This window comes from Sinocyclocheilus grahami, unplaced genomic scaffold, assembly GCF_001515645.1.
Source record: "Sinocyclocheilus grahami isolate Dianchi unplaced genomic scaffold, SAMN03320097.WGS_v1.1 scaffold232.1, whole genome shotgun sequence".
Lineage (NCBI taxonomy): Eukaryota > Metazoa > Chordata > Actinopteri > Cypriniformes > Cyprinidae > Sinocyclocheilus > Sinocyclocheilus grahami.
Window position 1 is genome coordinate 237,990 of NW_015505411.1, and position 21,713 is coordinate 259,702.

General features: G+C 37.2%; 2 protein-coding genes across 2 annotated transcripts in view; one reads left to right on the plus strand and one right to left on the minus strand.

The window, feature by feature from the left end:
* LOC107597462 (E3 ubiquitin-protein ligase LNX-like) overlaps nucleotides 1–2,708 on the plus strand; it is a 40,004-nt gene extending 37,296 nt beyond the window's left edge. The window contains exons 10-11 of the mRNA XM_016288534.1: nucleotides 2,217–2,428; nucleotides 2,683–2,708. Coding sequence (XP_016144020.1) covers nucleotides 2,217–2,428; nucleotides 2,683–2,708 — 238 coding nt within the window. The remainder of the gene's footprint in view (nucleotides 1–2,216; nucleotides 2,429–2,682) is intronic.
* LOC107597463 (pre-mRNA 3'-end-processing factor FIP1-like) overlaps nucleotides 677–21,713 on the minus strand; it is a 27,371-nt gene continuing 6,334 nt past the window's right edge. Inside the window, exons 6-14 of the mRNA XM_016288535.1 lie at nucleotides 20,242–20,334; nucleotides 19,992–20,119; nucleotides 18,655–18,698; nucleotides 13,101–13,200; nucleotides 12,885–13,017; nucleotides 9,096–9,147; nucleotides 4,496–4,642; nucleotides 2,763–2,925; nucleotides 677–936 (exon numbers count right to left, since the gene is read on the minus strand). Coding sequence (XP_016144021.1) covers nucleotides 2,778–2,925; nucleotides 4,496–4,642; nucleotides 9,096–9,147; nucleotides 12,885–13,017; nucleotides 13,101–13,200; nucleotides 18,655–18,698; nucleotides 19,992–20,119; nucleotides 20,242–20,334 — 845 coding nt within the window. The 3' untranslated portion in view covers nucleotides 677–936; nucleotides 2,763–2,777. The remainder of the gene's footprint in view (nucleotides 937–2,762; nucleotides 2,926–4,495; nucleotides 4,643–9,095; nucleotides 9,148–12,884; nucleotides 13,018–13,100; nucleotides 13,201–18,654; nucleotides 18,699–19,991; nucleotides 20,120–20,241; nucleotides 20,335–21,713) is intronic.

The window sequence follows — 21,713 nt, forward strand, 5'->3', positions numbered from 1 at the left end:
TTATTATCAATGTTGAAAACTGTTGTTCTGCTTATTTTTTGTGGAAACAGTGATACGTATTCTTTAATGAATGGAAAGTTTAAAAGAATATCATTTATTTGAAAATATTTTGCAACATTATAAATGTCTTTACTGTCACTTCTGATCAATTTAAGGCATCCCTTGCTGAAGAAAAGTATTAATAAAAAAATATATATATTATGACTGACTGAATTAATTAATAAATAAATAGCTTACACTATACACAAAGCAGCGCACAACTGACTTAGAAACATGCAGCGCTCATATTTAATCAATGAAATGAGAGCCTTTTTAAGTTTCATGGTCACACTAAGCCATGTTGCAATTCTGGTCTTTCCGTCCCCAAATTTAAGACCTCTTGAAATCATAATTAAAACTTTCTTGTACCATTTAAGACTTTTTAAGGACCTGCAGAAACCCTGTATTAAATGTATAAAACAATCTGCAATTAAAAATGACCCAATTTACATTCAAATCACATTGTGCAGGATTCTTGTTTGCACATTATTTTATGTGCAAACAAGGAAAAATACATTTAAATCATATCTTCTCATCAAAGAATTGTCTCCTATCAACACAACTCTGCCATGCAACAACAGATCTGTTACGGTCCTATGATCCCCACACTAATGTGACTATCCCGTCTTCTAGGTGACATCCTTCTAATTGTGAATGGGGTTGACCTGACAGGTGTGACTCGGAGCGAGGCTGTGGCTAACCTGAAGAACACCTCGTCCCCAGTGGTCCTGCGGGTACTAGAAATGAGACCCCCAAATGAGAGCTCCCTGGACTGCATGCCCCCCCTGCATTCCCCCTGCGCTCTCTCGCCCTCTTCACCCGGAGACATCAAACTACCCCCGCCTAATGATGACCACTCCCCCCTCTGGGTGTCCTGGCTCCAGCTACCCAGGTACACTGAGCAGAAGTCACACAAAGAAAAATACTAATTAATTTGAATACATTTTATTTGAATTAAGTTTTTTACTGTATATATATATATATATGTGTGTGTGTGTGTGTGTGTGTGTATAAATGTACCGCTGTTTTCTTCCCTTCTCACACCAAATTTGTGGGAATTTGCTGATGGAGTGGGAAAGTTCTTAACTGCCCAAATTATTTCATATGCAGAAAGTTGTGTGTAGGGGAGATAACTGTAGCATTTTTGCAGAGACTGTAAATCTTTAAACACAAATCGGTTCTTTCAGTGTTGCTCGCCATTTGAAGCTCACTTATTTCCCCAAGATATCTAAAAGCTCCTTCTGAATCTTTTATTTACTGTGAATTTCTCTCTTCACTCCAGCTCCTGAAATGCACCCCTATATTACTCCCTTAAATGGATAGTTGAACCAGAAATGATAATTCTGTAAAATCAGGCTAAATTAGTTAACATTAGCTACTGCATTAAGCATCAGGTAATAATACTGTAAACAACATTTTATTAATCTAGGTAAATGATACTTTACACAGCACTTTGGGTAATCTGGCTGCATCTCATTCTCCTTTCTTTTCTTCCATTGCTTTCTGTCTCAATCACATTGTTCTTGTTTTTCCATTTTTCTTTTAAAATAATAATAATTATTATATTTTATACAATCATACTTTATACAATATAATTTAAACAAAATGTATTTATATACTGTATATGGAATTTATTAAAATGTATTTATATTTACAGAAATTAACAATAATCAAAATACCCTTTTAATTATAAAAACAACAACAGCCCAGTTTAAAATGTATTTATACTGTATATCAGAAATTAACTATCACTGTCCCTTTTCTTTTTTATAATAATAATTTTAAAAAATATATTATTAGCTAACTAATGTATACAACTTCAAATGTATTAATACTGTATATGCAGAAATTAACATTAACCAAGATTATTAAATGATGTAAAAGTATTGTCCATACAGTAGTACCCAATGCTTTAGCTAAGGTTAACGAATTACACCTTAATGTAAAATGTTACCAGAAATTATATTAATATTTACCCTAATTTTGTTTCAACAGAATATGATAATAACAATTAGTCACTTTCAATCAGTTACCATTAAAAAAAAGATGCAATAAAAGTGCATCGTTTCATGTCTAGGTGAACTATCCCTTTAAGTGTCCTTGGTGAATAATTTGTTGATTTATCAATGTCTGCTAAATGACAATAAAATTAACCATGAATTTTCTGTCCATTCCAGGCATCTATACTGCTGTAAAGACATTGTCCTCCGCAGGAGCACGTCTGGCAGTCTGGGTTTCAGTATTGTGGGTGGACAAGAAGAACGCAACTGTAACCAGTCCTTCTTCATCCGCTCTATCGTAGAGGGCACACCGGCCTACAACGACGGCAGGATACGGTACAGACTCTTAGATATGTATATGTCTACTATTGTCGGAAACCATGCTTTTTGTAGAACAACTATAAATAAACTGCCTAGCACAGTTTATTCAATACAACTTGTTTTTTTTTTGCATTTTGTATTATCAAAACAATTATAAATCAATGATAAAATAAATTTATAAATTAAAAATAGTATCCTTTGTTGACCACCTTTACCTTTTTTAAATCATATTTTCAAGAAATTAAATGTTAAATTGCTAAACCGGTAACATAAATAGGCTTATCAAGTGTTTGGCATACTATTAATCAAAATCTATTCACAGTTGGTCACTCAGGCTGTGACTGGTGACAAGACTAATGATCTTTCACTAAAGACCTCCTACTGGTCAACAAACGGGCTCACCAGCTGGCCAGGGAGTTATTCTGTGGCCTCTGACTGGTTCTCCTGGTCCACATTGCACTCCTCGCTGGGCTCAAGGCTTCCTCGGTTGTGTTTAGAGCGTTTGTGCCTGTGTCTCCTGTGGCTATCTGCGTCATCACTATCATGACGCCTCCTACTGCTCCCACTAATGAGAGTGACAGAGAGAAGAATGTCACATGATCTATATATATTATGGTTATATAAGATGCTTTGCCCCCAATGAATATCACCTTTGTAGGCCCTTTTGTGTGCTTGTGTGTGTGTTATTCTGCATGATGTGACTGATGTGAAGCTCTAATGGCATGTTTTGTATGTGGACATATTGTACTTGCATTTGTTGTAGTGTTTTGTGTGTAAATTTGCACAAAATGATATTGGGTATTATATGTGAGAATTTTCCCCCCTAATTAAGGGACAATATTTATTCATTAATATTAAATTAATTTGCCGGGCATTTTTACAGTACCTCTCAGGAGTAAAAAATAAAATAAAATAAAATAAATCGATTCATTTTCACACAGCTTGTTTTATGTATAATATATAGAGTATAACATAATAAATTATAATAAAAAATAAAAAATATGTATGGATGTTATATTATATAATCAAAATCAACATTAAATTCAGAAACAGTTCTAAATAATGTTCAAGATGTCAGTATACAGAAATTATCTGTTGGAATAAATTTTGAATATTTTCCAATTCCTGTATGAGATTTTACGACTTTCTACTGTCTACCGTCACAGTAAATTTGGTCACACTTTATTTTAAGGTCCAGTTATCACTATTATCTAACAATTAACTATGACTTTTGCCTAAATAAACTCCTATTTACTGCTTACTAATAGTTAGTAAGGTAGTTGATAAGGTTAGGTATCGGGTAGGATTAAGGATGTAGACTATGGTCATGCAGAATATGTGCTTTATAAGTACTAATAAACAGCTAATATGCATGCTAATAGCAACTAGTTAATAGTGAGAATTGGTCCCTATACTAAAGTGTTACTGTAAGTTTAAATCAACTACTGAAAAGCACTATTAGCTACACATTCAGCAATATTTGACTCTGAAACAGTGAATACAGATGATAGCTACAGGTCACTATAGTGTCAGTAAAGGAATGAAAGGGATAGTTCACCCAAAAATCTAAATTCTGTCATTAATTACTCACCCTCATGTCGTTCCAAACCTGTAAGACGTTCGTTCATCTTCGGAACACAAATTAAGATATTTTTGATGAAATCCGAGAGCTTTCTGACCCTACATAGAGAGCAATGAAACTGAAACGTTCACAGGCCCAGCAACATAATAAGGGCATCGTTAAAATAGTCCAAATGACATCAGTCCTTACTATGTTGCAGGGCCTTGAACGTGGTGGTTCCCTTGCCTTCTGTCTATGCAGAGCCAGAAAGCTCTCGGATTTAATCAAAAATATCTTAATTTGTGCTCCGAATGAACAAACGTCTTACAGGTTTGGAAGGACATAACGGTGAGTAATTAATGACAGAATTTAATTTTTTTGGGTGAACTACCCCTTTAAACCCATAACTAGATAGGATTAGAATAGAATATTATGAAATAGACATCAAATGTTAGATAACAGATAAAAAAAATAGAATTACTTTTTCTGCCCAACATTTAGGGCATTTTAGTCACCTTTGGTATTTTTCTTTTAATGTCCAGCACCCTGGTGAATTTCTGACCCGGTGCGTTACCTGCGTGAGGATCTGTGTTGTTCATTCCTGTCTCTGTGTCTTCTTTCTCGATGTCTGTCTCTCACTCCTTCTTTTCCCAAGCTTTCTTGGTACCTCTCGCTTCCGTGATGACGGTGATCCCTGTGTCGAGACACGCGCTCCTCCTCACTGCACACACATGTACGAACACACTCATTAGTATTGAGGGAAAATAGTGCATCAGCCTGTTATAAAACAGAGCAAGATGACTCGGTTAGCTAGGCAGGGCAGCATCCTAACGGTCAAGGAACCTCACAAGCGATCGTTTGGAATGCTCAAACTTTGTACGCCACACAAGTAACACTCCATGGCAAACTGGCAATTGTTTTCAACAGAGTTTGACTTTAGCATGTTGCTAAGCTAATGGCAGTTTCTAAATCATTACGATTGTACACTGACTTCTAATAAGATGAATGGCTTCTGTTAGTTTCCCACACTCCAGATGGGACAAACTAACAACAAAGTTGTGAAACTGTAAGACTAAAGGTTTGTTCACACCTAAAAAGGAAACAATAACTATATTAGCCTGCCACATTAAGTGCTCAAACATCGAGTGGATTCTAATTGGCTGTCAATGTTTTTATCGTTTATCACCTAAAAATATTCTGAAAGTGATTTCAATGCTATTGTTCCTCTGTGTTGTTATCGTTATAACTGTTGTGTGGACTTTTTTTTTTTTTTTACAACGATCAATAAAGTTATCATGATAGTTATCATCTTTGGCATGAACAGGCTTTAAAGCTAGTGGAAACTTCTTCATTTTTGCTCCAATATTATCTAAACACTTACTCAATAAATGCTAAAATGTTACACTTGTCAGGTATCATTTTATCATTAAGAACTTCATATTCCAATCTAAGTAAGATGTAAGAATGAAAGTAGTTACAGTGGCTCAACCTGCAGCTGTTATGATGTACAGTATTCTAATGAATGGCTCTGAGTACACATTTACCACATTCTCACTGTTTCTCTGTGCACATTCACACAGAAAAAGAGAGAGACAAACTCAATCACTTGATCACTCCGTCTGTAATTAGCAGTCAGTTGAAACCTCCGGCCCGCAGGTGCTGTGCTATAGATTAGTCTTGGAAACACTAATTAGATCATAGGGGACAAAGGACTTTGTGGTGGCAGTGGTCAGTGTGGGGCACTTGTGCAGTGTGCGCGATCGCTTCGCACAGCCTAATGTTTTTTGTTTCACACAAAGGCACCATTCATCCAAAAATGAACATTCTGCTGCTATAAACCTTTCAGGTGAACTATCACTTTAAAGGCACAATATGTAAGATTTTTTTTATTAAAAGATCCAAAAACCACTAGAACAGTTTTATATATTTTGCTGACTTGTGTACTTACATTATCCCAAATGTTTCGAAGAATGTTTAAATCCAGAGAAATAAGCTATTTTAACTAGTGACACAGAGCGTGTCTATAGTGTCATTGTACCTGGCAATGATGTCACACACTCTCGATTTCCGGTTTTGTTTTGTAGAAAACATGGAAACACCAAAGACGCTTTAATATGCTATGCATTTTATTAGACAGGTGATGACCGCACAGAGTAGCATTATAAAAGAACGTTCAAATGTATCTAGTATCATAAAACAGCGCTGCTTACTTCCACTGCTTTCCGGAAGGAGCGGAAACGGTCGACTGTGGCATAATAAAAGCTGCTCTCGTTTTGCTTCGACGGCTTTCCGTCTCACTCTGCTTCATACTACGACGTTAATAAGTCTTTAATACATTAGCTCATCCATGAACATGATTTATGCCCGAGTCCCATCGGATTGCTTCGGCTGTGGGGATGAAGACGACAACTCCCATGATTCCACACTCAGTCATCTAACTACGCCTTTGTTTCTTTGATTGTTTTGAATACGTGCCCTCTAGCGGCAAAAAAAACTATAGGTAACACTTTCTATGAAGCCCGTATTTATAATACATTATAAGGGTATTCATAAGGCATTATAATGAATGCATAATGAATTATAAAAAACCTTATTATATGTTGTATCATCTCATGAATATTCATAAGAACAGTTTTAATACATTGCAATATTTACTTATTTGTGGTTATAGCTTTTAAGAGTATGATGATTTATAACACAATGAACACGTTGCATCCACTTTTACAATGGATTATATTTCTCATAGTTATAATGTATTATACGTCTCATATATTGCCATTTTTCTTATGCTACTTTACTTAAAGCGGTCAAAGACCACTTATAAGTAGCAATAATAATAATAATAATCATAATAATATTTTTTTCTCTCAAACAGCCATAAGATCAGATATCAGATCAGATGAACGTGTAATATGACACATTTGCTTTGAACTATTTTTATTGTAATATCAGTTAGATTATTTTGATGGTACCCTTTAAACAGCTGTTGATAAGTGACTCTGCAACTACATATCAACTAGCGGACATTAGAGTATTAGTATGTCTGCTACTGTAAATATTTGCTAACACTTTATTTTGATGGTCAACCAACAGATAAACTGACTGTGATCTGATCAAGCAGATCAGATTATCAGTCAATCAGGAAACGGCGCGTTTACACTTGGCAACATCAGCTGACTTCTCGATCTGGATAACTGATCTAATCTGTATTTCCCGCGCAATATTTAAATAAGTCAGCGGTGCAAAGTCGACCTGAAGCGGTGGGTTTTCTTTTGAAAACTATTTTCAGTCGCGGGACATTTTACAAATCAAAATAAATGTACGAGTCTCACTAGCGCTCTGTTCTTCTGACAGTTTGGGAGAGAGGGGGCGGCGTTTTACATGATGTCAACCTGCGAATGCAGACACGATGGCTGGATTGCATTTACATTACACTGAGATCCGATCACAATGTGTCCTCGACTACCTCTGGACCAGGACACGTTGATCGCATAACATTCCGATCAGAAGCGCGTTTACACTTGTCTTTTCGATGTGTATGTGGACAACATCCGGATACAAGTCGCATGTTAATGCCAAGTATAAACGCAGCCATAGATGGATGGGGAGTTAGTTCTGGATGCCTGTAAACAGGAGGCCGGAGGCACAAACATGGCCACCCTGTCTGTGTCTCTCTCGCTGCCTTATTTGGCATTTGACTGGGTGAGGGAAGGCTTTTTAACCGTATTTTAGTCCTTAGAAGATAAGTTAGAGTGTCAGACAGAGCTGAGAAGCAAATAAGTATGTTTACGAAGAGAAGAGAAGAGACACACACACACACACACACTTAACCACCTTAAACACACGTTTGACAGCTTCCAAGCACAGGGATAAGCTGAAAGAGCTGGATCAAACTGAATAAGTAATTCTGTGTGTATGGAAGAAAGACAGTCACAGTGGATTAACTGAAGCAGATGGGAGTAGTGCTTTTGTCTTGATTTCTCTTCTTCTAAGTCTGGGGTGAAACTTTGATGAGCTGCCCTACATACTGCAGGCAGGAACTGAGACAGAAGTAATGACTCTGATACAGCTTTTGTAGCTGCAGCCTAGTTTTACTGTCCCATAAACTCCACGAAGGCTGCCAATCACAGCTTTAAGAAGAGTCAGTTATCTCTGACATGAGGGACATTGAATGTGTGAGCCCCATAACTGTTAAACTTACATAACTTTTTACATATCTTTACATATCTTATTTTCCCAGATTTATGTGATATTTCCTTTTGGTAGTGACAATTTACCACATAACAGTCTGCTATAAGAAAATATTGTGCCCACTGGTAGTAGCATTTATTTGCACGTGCTGTTAGGGTTGTTTTAGCACACAATGGATGGGCACTCGAACATTGACTTCGTTTGAATATAAAATCTAGTGTAGCGTTAGTTCTGGAAGGTCACATTAGTCAAGCTCGCATCAGCTGACTCTCAGCTGATCCCCATCAACCTATGGGAATACGACACCTAAGTATTCATATATAAGGTCCCGCAGTAGTATCAGCAGTTTTCGCATTGCTCAATAGCTAATTACCCTCCTCCATCCCCAACTCCTCCTCTGTCAGTCAGGATTCAGCCTTCTGATTCTCCTTTGAATCAGACTAATTCTAAAATGTGTACATAACATTATTGAACTTTAACGATATTTGCAATACATTTATGTTGGTTCTGTTCTGTTTACCCTGGGGGGGTTATTGCTGCTCTCCCTGCTCTCATCCATGCTAGGCTGCATGAATGCGCAGGGAGTTCTTGCCCAGAACAGACCCATCCCGCCAATCAAAACTGTATGCTAATTGTCAATCATCTTTGACGATAGTGGTCCTGACTGAACTGATATTCAGGCATTCTGAGACTCAAGTGTTCTGCAAAGACGTAGCATTATTTAAGTCTCTTTCACAAGCTCTACCTCTTTCTCTCTCCCTTTCTTTCTCTGTATTTCTTTTTCTCCTTCTTTTGCCTGTGTAGTGACTTGCTATGTTCTTGATTTCTCTTTCTGCTACATCTCCTCTGTCTCTCTCTCCAGTTTCTATACGACACCAACCTGGACATATATACAGACATGATCCATATTTCATACACAAGCCCTGCTATAATGCATAACAATCAATCAGTAAGAAAAAAATCACTTGAACATGAACACTTACCTATCTAATGGTGGTATCATAGGTGGAGGGGCCCCGGGAGGTAATGGGAAACCTGAAACGGCAGGCATAAACAGATGTTATGTGAATAATGATATGGTGAAATTAAAATTATAAGCATGAAAAATTAGGAATATTAAAATCCTAAGTGTACATGCAGTACAAATTCTTTCAAATGTCTTCATATGATTTCATTTATTATAGAAAATGCATGTTTGTGTCTGTATGCGCATGTCCAGATGTCCTGACTTCAAATGACTCAACACTGTTTATGACACATCCAGACAGGATTCCACTAACACAGTGGCCTGCAACTTTTACTGCCCTGCTAACCGTGACACCCCCCTTAAACAAATGGGCCTTCGCAGCACCCCAAAAAACACATTCTCCCTCACATGGCTGAGACACGCTTATCTGCTTTGATCACACTTAGCCACAGACTCACAAACATTCATGCACATCTGGGCACCATCCCCCTTTTGTTTTTCCACAGACCCCTGATGGGAGCCAGCTCCAAAAGACAGTTTTCAACGACAACAAAAATGACTGAAAAAAGGCTAAAAGAAAAACAGTAATTTGAGGAACACAGAAATCACACAGATCTGGCTAACACAGAATGAGGCAGAAATGCAGCGTCCCCTCCAACGCATGCATCCACTCACACAGAGCTTCGCAAATCATCTGTGCTGTCCTTGAAACTTAAAAGTATGTATGAAAGTATGTACTTTGTGAACTATGCCCTAAACTACTCTTTTTTTTCAATCTGCCTGTGGATGTTATGCTAATTTATGTCAGAGATCTGTTGCAAGCTCTAGAATAGTTCAGTAAGATCACAGATCTGCTTGTAGTGCACATTAATAGATGCTCCAAACACTGTTTCTGTGTCATAAGAGTTTGGCAGTGTGTATTTTGATCAATGGGACAAAACAGGCTACAAAAAAATAAAATGTCAAATATATGGTACCATTTTACAAAAAGCTTCAATTTGTCAACATTAGATAATGCATAAAATATCAAGAACAATTCTTTACACCATTTGTTAATTAAGGTTAGTTTTATTTAATATATATATATATATAAGTCCACACACACATACACATTATTCAAATACGTTTCTATAGGATCATGTGACACTAAAGACTGGAGTAATGGCTGCTGAAAATTTAGTTTTGTCATCACAGGAATAAATTGCATTTAAAAATATATTATAACACGGAAAAATTACTTTAAATTGTAATAATATTTCTTAATATTACAGTTTTGGTCAAATAAATGCAGCCTTGGTGAGCGTATTAAACCTCTTTCAAAAACATTTAAAAATCTTAAAAATGTGTTAACTCATGTTTGTTCAAAATACAGAATATGTACAATCTGAAGTGTATACATTGACATTAAAAATTATTGTATTGAACTGTAGTGCATTCTTAGTTCATGTTATGCCAATGCATTACTAATAATGCTAAAGTATAGAACCTTACTCTTACCATATATATTTACTACAATGAAAAACTGAATGAATTAATGAACAAAATTTCTTTAAATATTTTTGTGTGACAGAGTTGACATACAGTATGCTTTTGTGTGTGTGTTTTTTTAAAGATATATTGTGTAAAGGGTGCTTAAAGGTATTTTATGAATGTTTACAACCATTAATGTCCTCTAAAAGAATCAAAGTGGATCCCTGGACTCTCTGTAAAAAAAAAAAGTAAAAAAAATAATATATATCTATATATATATATATATATATATATATATATATATATTTAGACTATCAGTACAAAAATGTAAAATACAAATCCTCTCCTAACAAATCTGTCATTAAAATTATGATTTGAATGAAAAAAACTCTCACTCCTCCACAACCTCATTTAATCAAAACATTCCTAACAACTGGCTCTCTCCATCTTTTTCCCCTCTCTCTTTCAGCACAGCTGGGTCATTCAGCACATTTTCAGTGCCACGATTCTGCTAGCATGGCACTTTTTCATTCTTCCCGCCCTGAGCTATTTTTAGTCACACACACAGCACATTAATGACACAAAAGGAACAGCGTGGCCGTAACGGGACAGCGATATCCGCAGGGGGAGTGAGTCAAAAATAGAGAGGCCTATAACTTAAAGATGGGGAGGTGGGCTTCTATGATAAAACGAAAAAGGCCTGTTCTGGATTATAGGCTGAACTTCAAAGGCTAGGCCTGTCCAGGAAGTTTGATATTTTGACTGTATTAAAAAGGATGAGTGGATCCTGAAAAACGGAATGATGGGTAAGTCTGTCAGTGAGAGGTCTGAGTGGAACAGAGGAGGGGTGGTAGGATTTGGCAGAAGGCGATTTTTTGATGAGGCTTTGAAGCAGAAGAGGAGTAGAGTTAAGAGAACTCAAATATAGACGTCCTGTTGAAAGTGTGGAGGTGCAGCATCTGAGCAGGAAGTTAGGCAAACTGACAGCCAGCAGGCCTGTGCTGCAGAGGAAAACCTGGTGAGAATTACACACACCTGGATACAGACACACCAGCTCAAGCGCATATGTTGTCAGACTCCTACAGAGACACATGCATGCTCAATATTTAGTCACTGTCAAATGAAAAACACAGCTGCTGCAGCTCATCTGGTTTAGCACCTGAACGCTAACCTTGAACCTTAAGCACACAGCATTTTGGGGCATCATGGGGCATTTCACTGCGTTCTGAATCACAGCCCTAGTGTGCAATATTTTAACAGCGAAAACACATTAACAAACTACTTCATGGGGCAATAGAAGTAGATTAATTTCTGTTTGCTATACCATACTTGGCAAAAATAACCTTTATGTTTTAAGTAGACCAATAATAAGACATGCGTTTAAGATATTTAGGATCTCTTCAGACCAGGAGAAGACAGCAGGTCGTTCAATATGGGTGTGAATCAATCGCACACTGGATAAATGTTGTCATGGCAACCACAAATTCCCTATGATTGGCTATATGTACAATGCAGTGTAATGAAAACATATCAACATGTCCTTTGACCTCCCTTGGACTGTTTGAAAGAGTGCTGGCCTTCAGTCAGGAAACGTCCAGCTTCATGGATCAAAAGAAGTATTTTATGCTCACCAAGGTTGCATTTATTTGATCCAAAATACAGTGAAAACAATAATATTGTGAAATATTATTACAATTTAAAATAACTGTTTTCTGTTTTTATATATTTTAAATAAAATGTATTCCTGTGATGACACTGCTGAATTTTCAGCAGCCATTACCCCATTCTTCAGTGTCACACAATCCTTTAGAAGATGCTGATTTGATGTGTAAAAAATATTTCTTAATGTTAAAAAACTGTTTTTTGACCGTTTTAAAGGGAAAGCATTTATTTTAAATATATTTTGTAAAATTATAAATGTTTGTACTGTCACTTTTGATCAATTTAATGCATCCTTACTGAATAAAAGTACACATATTTTTTTTTTTAACCAAACTTTTAAAAAGAAAATTATTATTAGAATATATTAAGCAAATATATTCTCAAACATAAGATTAAAATCTCTATGAGTACTATGAGGATTGACCCGCTGGTTATGAGAATAATCTGATTTACATTTAATAAGCTGGTTAATATGCTGCACTGTGTCACTGTCAGATGTGTTCTGCTTAATTTTGGAACTATTAAAAGTGAGAGTTTTGCTCAAGGACAAGCTGAGGAAAAACCTGCAATGCCGTAACATTCACATGCTACTACGTCACTACACAGCACAGGCCCGTCCCTTTTCTGCTGATACAGTGAGTGTGCATAAGTGTACAGCATGGAGCTCACTTACCAGGTGGTGGTATGAGGGGGAGTGTGGTGCTGATGGAGGGAGGAGGGAAAGGTGGAGGTGGGATATTGGGAGGAAAGAAGGGCAACAGCTTTGGGGAAGATAGCTCTGTGTCCGAGGATTGCTCTGAAACAACCTGAAATCACACAACTATATGAGATCAGTACTCTGCTATTTACAGCGATTCACTCTGTGTCCATCAAGCATGCAAAAACACACCTGGATGTTATTTTCATCAGCGCTGTGACGTCTTCTGCCTTCCACTCGACTGATGGTCCCTGCTTGTCCTCCGATAACATTGATCGCACCACTCGACTTCCTGCATTCACACCCACACGCATAAATCAAAGTCGGATCATTATGTTGAGTCCATATGTGTGAGTCAGGAGGATGAAATGTGTGCTGCACACTACAAACCATTTAATGAACACAAAATATCCTGGTTCCGTTTTTGCACTATAGGACACTTGGCACATACACAAACGCACACAATCTCAGTCAATGCTATTTTCCTGCTGATCTGGGAAATCTCCTCTGATGTGCTCGACAATATTTTTAGCTCATGTACACACAGCAGTCATACGCTTGCGCGAATGTGTGGTAGTCGTGACCATTCATAAATCTTCAAGTCCCCTGAAACAAGGCGACAAATACTCTCAGTAATGCACAAATGAACTAGGCAATAACCTATTTCAGTCACTAAAAATTAATCAGATAGAACAGAGCACATTAATGCTGCATTAAACATTATGCATGCTGCATGAAAGCAAGCATTCAAGAGTCTAAGTAACACGGACAGCTTGTCTGCAAAAGTCTTTCTTATTGTTCCTGTCTTTGCTGGAGAAGTTTGGGACAGAGTCAACTACAGGGGAAAAACACACACACACACAAATGTAAAAGCCTTAAATTGGCACACTTCTGGTGTTTCACCTACTTTCAGCAGACACGACAGTGGATTTAAGTGCTACCCTCTTATGATTTTATAAAGAAGGTACACATAAAAAATTCACACCCCAGCCCTGGCTCTGCAGTCTCTCATCTGTATTTTTAATCTCAGCAATGTACGTCATGCAGTAAACATTTTAGACAGATTTCTCCATTTACAAGGATAGTTCACCCCAAAATAAAAATTCTGTCATAATTTACCGTGCTGCACACTACAAACCATTTAATGAACACAAAATATCCTGGTTCCGTTTTTGCACTTGGCACATACACAAACGCACACAATCTCAGTCAATGCTATTTTCCTGCTGATCTGGGAAATCTCCTCTGATGTGCTCGACAATATTTTTAGCTCATGTACACACAGCAGTCATACGCTTGCGCGAATGTGTGGTAGTCGTGACCATTCATAAATCTTCAAGTCCCCTGAAACAAGGCTACAAATACTCTCAGTAATGCACAAATGAACTAGGCAATAACCTATTTCAGTCACTAAAAATTAATCAGATAGAACAGAGCACATTAATGCTGCATTAAACATTATGCATGCTGCATGAAAGCAAGCATTCAAGAGTCTAAGTAACACGGACAGCTTGTCTGCAAAAGTCTTTCTTATTGTTCCTGTCTTTGCTGGAGAAGTTTGGGACAGAGTCAACTACAGGGGAAAAACACACACACACACAAATGTAAAAGCCTTAAATTGGCACACTTCTGGTGTTTCACCTACTTTCAGCAGACACGACAGTGGATTTAAGTGCTACCCTCTTATGATTTTATAAAGAAGGTACACATAAAAAATTCACACCCCAGCCCTGGCTCTGCAGTCTCTCATCTGTATTTTTAATCTCAGCAATGTACGTCATGCAGTAAACATTTTAGACAGATTTCTCCATTTACAAGGATAGTTCACCCCAAAATAAAAATTCTGTCATAATTTACTCACACAAAATAAGATAGTTGGTAACTAAACAGTTTTGATGCAATTGCATGGATTAAAAAAAGCATTTAGCAAAATATCTTCTTTTATGTTCCACAGAAGAAAAAAGGAACAACATGAGGGTAAGTAAATTATGAATTTTTGGGTGAACTATCCCTTTAAAGGTGCATTCAGTAATTTTCCCTCATGAAAAATGTTTTACACTAAATAAAAAAATAAAAAATTTAATCTTGTTCACTAACCTAAGGCCCTGTACCAAATAGCACCCTAAACTCTTGCGGCCTTGTGGTGTGGCCTCGGCAGAAGTGTGCATCGAGGGTGCTTAGCGGCCACAAAGGAGGCGTTCACAAGCACTCTTCTGAAAGCTAACGTGACGAATGGGACACCCTATACAGAGACTATTGGCAGCCTGCATGTGGCAGCTATTGTAAGTCTGCAAAGCCACAAGTGCACATGAAGTGTGTCATTTTTTTGAGAATGTTGGTAACTAAACAGTTTTGATGCAATTGCATGGATTAAAAAAAGCATTTAGCAAAATATCTTCTTTTATGTTCCACAGAAGAAAAAAGGAACGACATGAGGGTAAGTAAATTATGAATTTTTGGGTGAACTATCCCTTTAAAGGTGCATTCAGTAATTTTCCCTCATGAAAAATGTTTTACACTAAATAAAAAAATAAAAAATTTAATCTTGTTCACTAACCTAAGGCCCTGTACCAAATAGCACCCTAAACTCTTGCGGCCTTGTGGTGTGGCCTCGGCAGAAGTGTGCATCGAGGGTGCTTAGCGGCCACAAAGGAGGCGTTCACAAGCACTCTTCTGAAAGCTAACGTGACGAATGGGACACCCTATACAGAGACTATTGGCAGCCTGCATGTGGCAGCTATTGTAAGTCTGCAAAGCCACAAGTGCACATGAAGTGTGTCATTTGGGACAGGGCCTAAAACTTCCATCATATCTGTAGCTTAACAAAAGTAGTTTTATTGTGTTTGAAGAGGGAAGACTTATGAAGGCGGCCATTATGAGATCACATGACCAGCTGAATATTACTCATTTTATCTTGCTAAACCCCTTGTGACGCTTTCACTTGTGGAATAAATTAATCATGGCTAACTGCAAATATAAGTTTGTAGCATTGGTACCAAAAACTTGGCAACTAGGTGTCAGTTTATGCTCAATACAACTCAATATCAATCAGTGCAACATGAACAAAAATTTTTGAGTGCAATTCTGTGAAAGACAAAATAAGAATTTTCTTAGAATGTCCAAAACACTATTGTAAACAACCACTGTATGAACAATAAAACACAGAGACATTTTTGAAATGTCTGCTTTTGTGTTTCACGATGAAACAGAATTAGTGACATATTTTCTTTTGTATTGTGATGCACAGCCGAGTGTAACAGATTACCTCAAATAATATAACATAGGGAAAGGACTTGGTTCTATGCATCAGTTGTTGATGTGATTTTTAGATGTGTGCGTTGCACTCAAATTGTGGCAGATGAACATATGCTTGCAGGGGTGTAGGACTAAATGATTGGAGAAGCCCAGCGTACATCATCAGAGAGAAGTCTGACGTTTACCAGAAGATTCAGACATGACATTTTGATTAAAAATTACATTTTCAAAACTGTTTTAAAAAATAAAACATAGATGAATCGTTCACAATAAGGTCAATAACATGCATTCAATCATGCTGACTTTAAGTAAGTCCCATTTATGAAGCATGCAGTCAAGCTGTACCTGAATATGCACATGAACTCATGTGAACTCTTTTTTTAGTGCAAAAACATTGCATTTTAATGGGGCGGAACAAGATCGAATGACAATCTCTGTTAAGACCCTTTTGATTCATGCTCGGTGTTTAAATGGGCGTACTGTGACTGACTCCTGCATCCTGTCTGTACGTGTATGTGTAATAATGAAAGCCGGACTGTTGCTTTACTCTTGAATGCTCCGGTTCATACACGTCCCCCTGAGCGACGCATAACCTTCAACTGATTGAGGAGAGGTTCAAGGAATGGCTGATTAAAAATCACCCCCGCTAACTCCTGCCCAGGACCAAAGAGAGTCTGGACCACCAGGACTGAACCGTGGTGTGTGTGTATTTGTGTTGTGTCTCATAGAAAAGTAATAGTGAAATATTATAGGTTTCAACAGTCAGGATGTTTTCTTCAGGGGAGAACAGAAAACAAGAGCTGATAGAAATCAAGTGGAAAAAAAAAAAATTTAACCCGTATACAGGGATCATAATATGAGTACAGAGCATTTGGGACAACAGCAGAAAGCCATTATCATGTAATGATGCTGTTACTGGGAACATGGCTAGCACGCATAGTAAATAAGCAGCCATTAAGAGTGCTACACTGCCCTTACGCCAAACAATTCAACTGCACGAGATGATTCAAGAACAAAAATAGAGAAAACAGCAACAGAAATGACATCAAGTATACTGCAGTTATTCTACTTCCTCTTCATTACAGATTCTTGATACAGTTTATTTAACTCAATGAACTTTGTATGTAAAGGCTGACTGGCCTTCTCTGATATCACATAAGTTGCTTCATTGGTACACCTTTTAAGATCAATTTAATAAATTTAAATGACTGCTTACAGATGGCTGATTATAGCCTATAATATGCATCAATACATGGACTGAGTTTGGAAGGAGATTGTTGCATTCACTATACTAGGAAAACACTTAAAAAGACTTTGAAATCACTTTTAAATGGTTTTAGGACTAAAACCAAATACCCTTTAAAAACTATAATGTTGGCCATTTTCAGTGTTTTAAAGGAGACATATTATGATGTCCCTTTTTACAATATGAAATATAAGTATCTGGTGTCCCCAGATGTGTCTGTGAAGTTTCAGCTCAAAATACTCCACAGATAATTTATTATATCATTTTGAAAATGCCTATTTTGAGTGGAAGCAGAAACACGCTGTTTTTCGGGCCTGTTTCTTTAAATGCAAATGAGCTGCTGCTCCCCGCCCCCTCTTCCAGAATAGAGCTGCGCCATTACAGCTCGGACCTGCTAAAAACATCTGTTTTGGTTCTGATTATCATGTTTATCGTGCTGAAATCATGCGTTTTAAACCATATGAGTGTAAACTTCTGATATACGGTTTTCTGAGAGCACACATCCGAAGCACACAAACAGAAAGCGGCTGTCACAGCATGTGAGTACTAAACTAAGTTCTCATTCACACACACGTTTACGTTAAAAACACACACGAGTTACAAAAACAGTCGGTTATGTTTGTGAAGGTAAACTGCTGGGAAATAAATTGCATGTTTATTTTAGATCTGTGTGGCAGCAGCAATATGCATTAAATAAATCAATAAATCCACTGCTCTCTTGTCTCCTCTGAGGCTGGGACTCTAAATAGTGTTCTGTGCTCGTCTGTGCAGCCAAAGACAAAACAGTTTGCATGTTTTGCTCAAACTTTCGCCATGGCATTAGAGCTGGTACACCGTTGTCACTTGCAAAATCGAAATGAGGTGCCGTGGGTGGAAACGTACAGATTAAGGGGCGGTAATATTATAATAAGATCCCTTTGCCACGTCACCAAGGGAGCGAAATCAGACGCGCTCATTTTCTCAGACGCTTGCAGAAAAAGGCTTACCTAAACAAAGTTACTGGGTTAATCTTTTTCATGTTTTCTTGGTTGGTAGATGCACGGGGACCTGATTATAGCACTTTAAACCTGGAAAAGTCAGATTTTCATGATACGTCACCTTTAAAGTGACAGTTTACCAAAAAATGAAAATTCTGTTACCATATACTCTCCCTTATGTTGTTCCAAGAAGTAAAATGTGTGCAATGTGTGTGTATGGGTTGGTTGGTTGGTTTATACTGATGTGTTTGATAAAGGGTTGATGTACCTGGTTGAGTGTTCTGAAAGATCACTACTAGAACTCTGATGAACCTGGGGAGAGACCGAGAGAGAGAGAGAGGGAGAGAGAGAGCACACATTTATATGTATACACACTCATTCTACATACACAAGTGTTCCAAAAACTCATGAGCCACCAACAGAAGCAGCATTTTAAGTCGCAGCAGGCACTTCCAAAGTAAAAGGTGTTCCAAAAGTTATGAATCCAGTTAGTTGCCTCCTCCTAAGATATCTTGTTTTAGCCAAATTCTAAGGCATTTTCGCATGTGGTGAATGCAGCCCCAGAATGATCTGCACTGAGCTCGGAGGAAAAAATAAAAAATCTGGCAGATGAGGCAAAAGAAAGGTTCACAAAACAAAATAACATTAAATTATGATAAATATATAATATAAAAAAATTACTTTTTGCCAAATATTTGTGTCTGCTATAATTATATTTTTTGCTTATCCTTGATAGCACACGTGCATCGAGACGTGTGTTTGCTCATCTGTAATACGTCTATAGAACGTTTCCTATCAGATGTCAAATAGACGTTTAGAAAATGTCTTTAAGATGTTTATGATTTAGTATGCATGTTAAACTGACATCTTAAAAACGTCTATCAGACGTTTATACACAGCAGATGCTTTCCAGATGAAGTGATCTTTAACAGACATCTTGCAGACGTGTGTGTGCTATCTAGGATAACAGATGATTATTGTGCCATTAGCTTAGCAACATGATAATGTCAAACTGTCGGAAACAATTGCAAATCGTTCATGATGCATTCAAGTCATGTCAAAAACATTATATTTATGAGTTGAGTGCACATGAACACCACTTCAAAGTTGCAATTATGAGTAGGAAACCCATATTATATTTTATATAATATATAAATAATATAAATATTTTATATAATATAGAAAATATTTTCTTTGAGTCCTAAGTTGCCGGGTTGAGGGCATCAGTGAGAAAACATGGCGGATGAAGACACTGGATGCAGCGTCTGTATTGATGATACATTTGTTGAAATTAATTACTTTTTTTTTTAAATACAATAAAACTAGCTAAGATCCATGATCACAGTACGATTGTATTGTACAATTACTATAGAATACATAATGAGTGCTCCAAATCAATCACTTCTGAGGTTTCACGAAAGTAAGGAAGCTCCCTTAGAAGCCAGCAGTCTATGTAGCCAGCTACTGTAGGCAGCTCACTGGACTTTGGAACAAAGCTATCAAGTCTGAAACAGCAGTAAATGCCCTGTCACAACTCATTATCAACATCTTAGTATGAACCATCATGATAGAAGTAAGGGCATATTTTATTTATGCTAAACGTACCATTATTTTGCTTAATGACCCCAGGCTCAGGATCTCTAGGCTCATGCGTAGTCGTCTCTGTTTGTCACAGTATGCCTTCCAGGTATCCTCATTAAAACCATAGTTAAAGTAGTCAGACAGATCTGCACCTGCGTTTATACACAACACACGCTGTTAGTTGTACTAGAGAAAAAGGTACATTTGAATCTGAGGTAGACTAACACACACACACACACACACACTTCGCACATCCTAATGCAATCAACTGCACCTGGCTTCCTCCATGGCTTCTCCTCAAAGGACTCCACATCCACCTGCAGGACATTGCCTTCAGCATCCAGATCCAGCCCTCTGGACTTGGAGCCTGACTCACAGCAGATAAGACTTTAGAGGCTGGATTCCCATACCCATATTAAACCAAACCCAGAGGAATATCCTAAAGGGATTCTCAGCAGCACAGTTCAGTCAGGCTTAAATTTAAGCTTCCTTCAGGAATGCATGATGGTAATATAAGAAATATAAGACATAGAATATGTATTTTATTATAAATACTCTGGAAATACTTCAACTTTTTGAATTGAAATGGTCTATAAGTTTAATAATAATAATTGTAATTAATTTTAAAGGTGGAATGTCACTTTACAGTGTTTCTGTGTAATGCAATAGGAGGCGTGATAGTCTCTCCATCTCTTGGGACATAGCTCCATATCATATTTTTATTACAATAACAACAGGGTACAAAATAGGGATGGACATTGGGATGCTAAGATGTGAAGTAATTTCATTTTCAAATTAATAGTCAGTGAAAGGAAATTCTTTTCAAATTAATGGTCAGTGAAAGGAAATTCTCAGGAGGTTGAACTACTAATTACATGAGCCACATTATTTTCTATTATTGATAAACATATATTTATAATAGGGTGGAGGAGTTCAGCATGAAAACATTACAATATTTGCAAAAACTGAGAAAATCAAATGAGACTATTTACTTGTCTGCCCACCATGCTGTCAAAAACGTCCAAATTATGTTACTTTGGGGGGAGGGGGGGGGGGTAATCCTGCATTATTTATACTTGCATTATTAAGTATAAATAATGCAGGATTGCACAAAAAAAATTGTAGGCCACATAACATTTTTGGTAATTATAATGAGCAAATATTTAAAAATAGATTGTACTGCAATGAATATCATTATTACCTGATACAGAGGTCTTTATGTTCAGACTAATGGAACTAGAACCAAATGACCTACAGAGTAAACCACAAACAGACCATTAAGTATCATTATAGCAATTTATTAGACCCAGAATACTTTAAGATGTCATCAGTATCGCTGTATGAAATGAGAAGACTTGACACGTTGACATATACAGTGGGTACGGAAAGTATTCAGACCCCCTTACATTTTTCACTCTTTGTTATATTGCAGCCATTTGCTAAAATCATTCAAGTTATTTTTTTTTCCTCATTAATGTACACACAGCACCCCATATTGACAGAAAAACACAGAATTGTTGACATTTTTGCAGATTTATTAAAAAAGAAAAACTGAAATATCACATGGTCCTAAGTATTCAGACCCTTTGCTCAGTATTTAGTAGAAGCACCCTTTTGATCTAATACAGCCATGAGTCTTTTTGGGAAAGATGCAACAAGTTTTTCACACCTGGATTTGGGGATCCTCTGCCATGCCTCCTTGCAGATCCTCTCCAGTTCTGCCAGGTTGGATGGTAAACGTTGGTG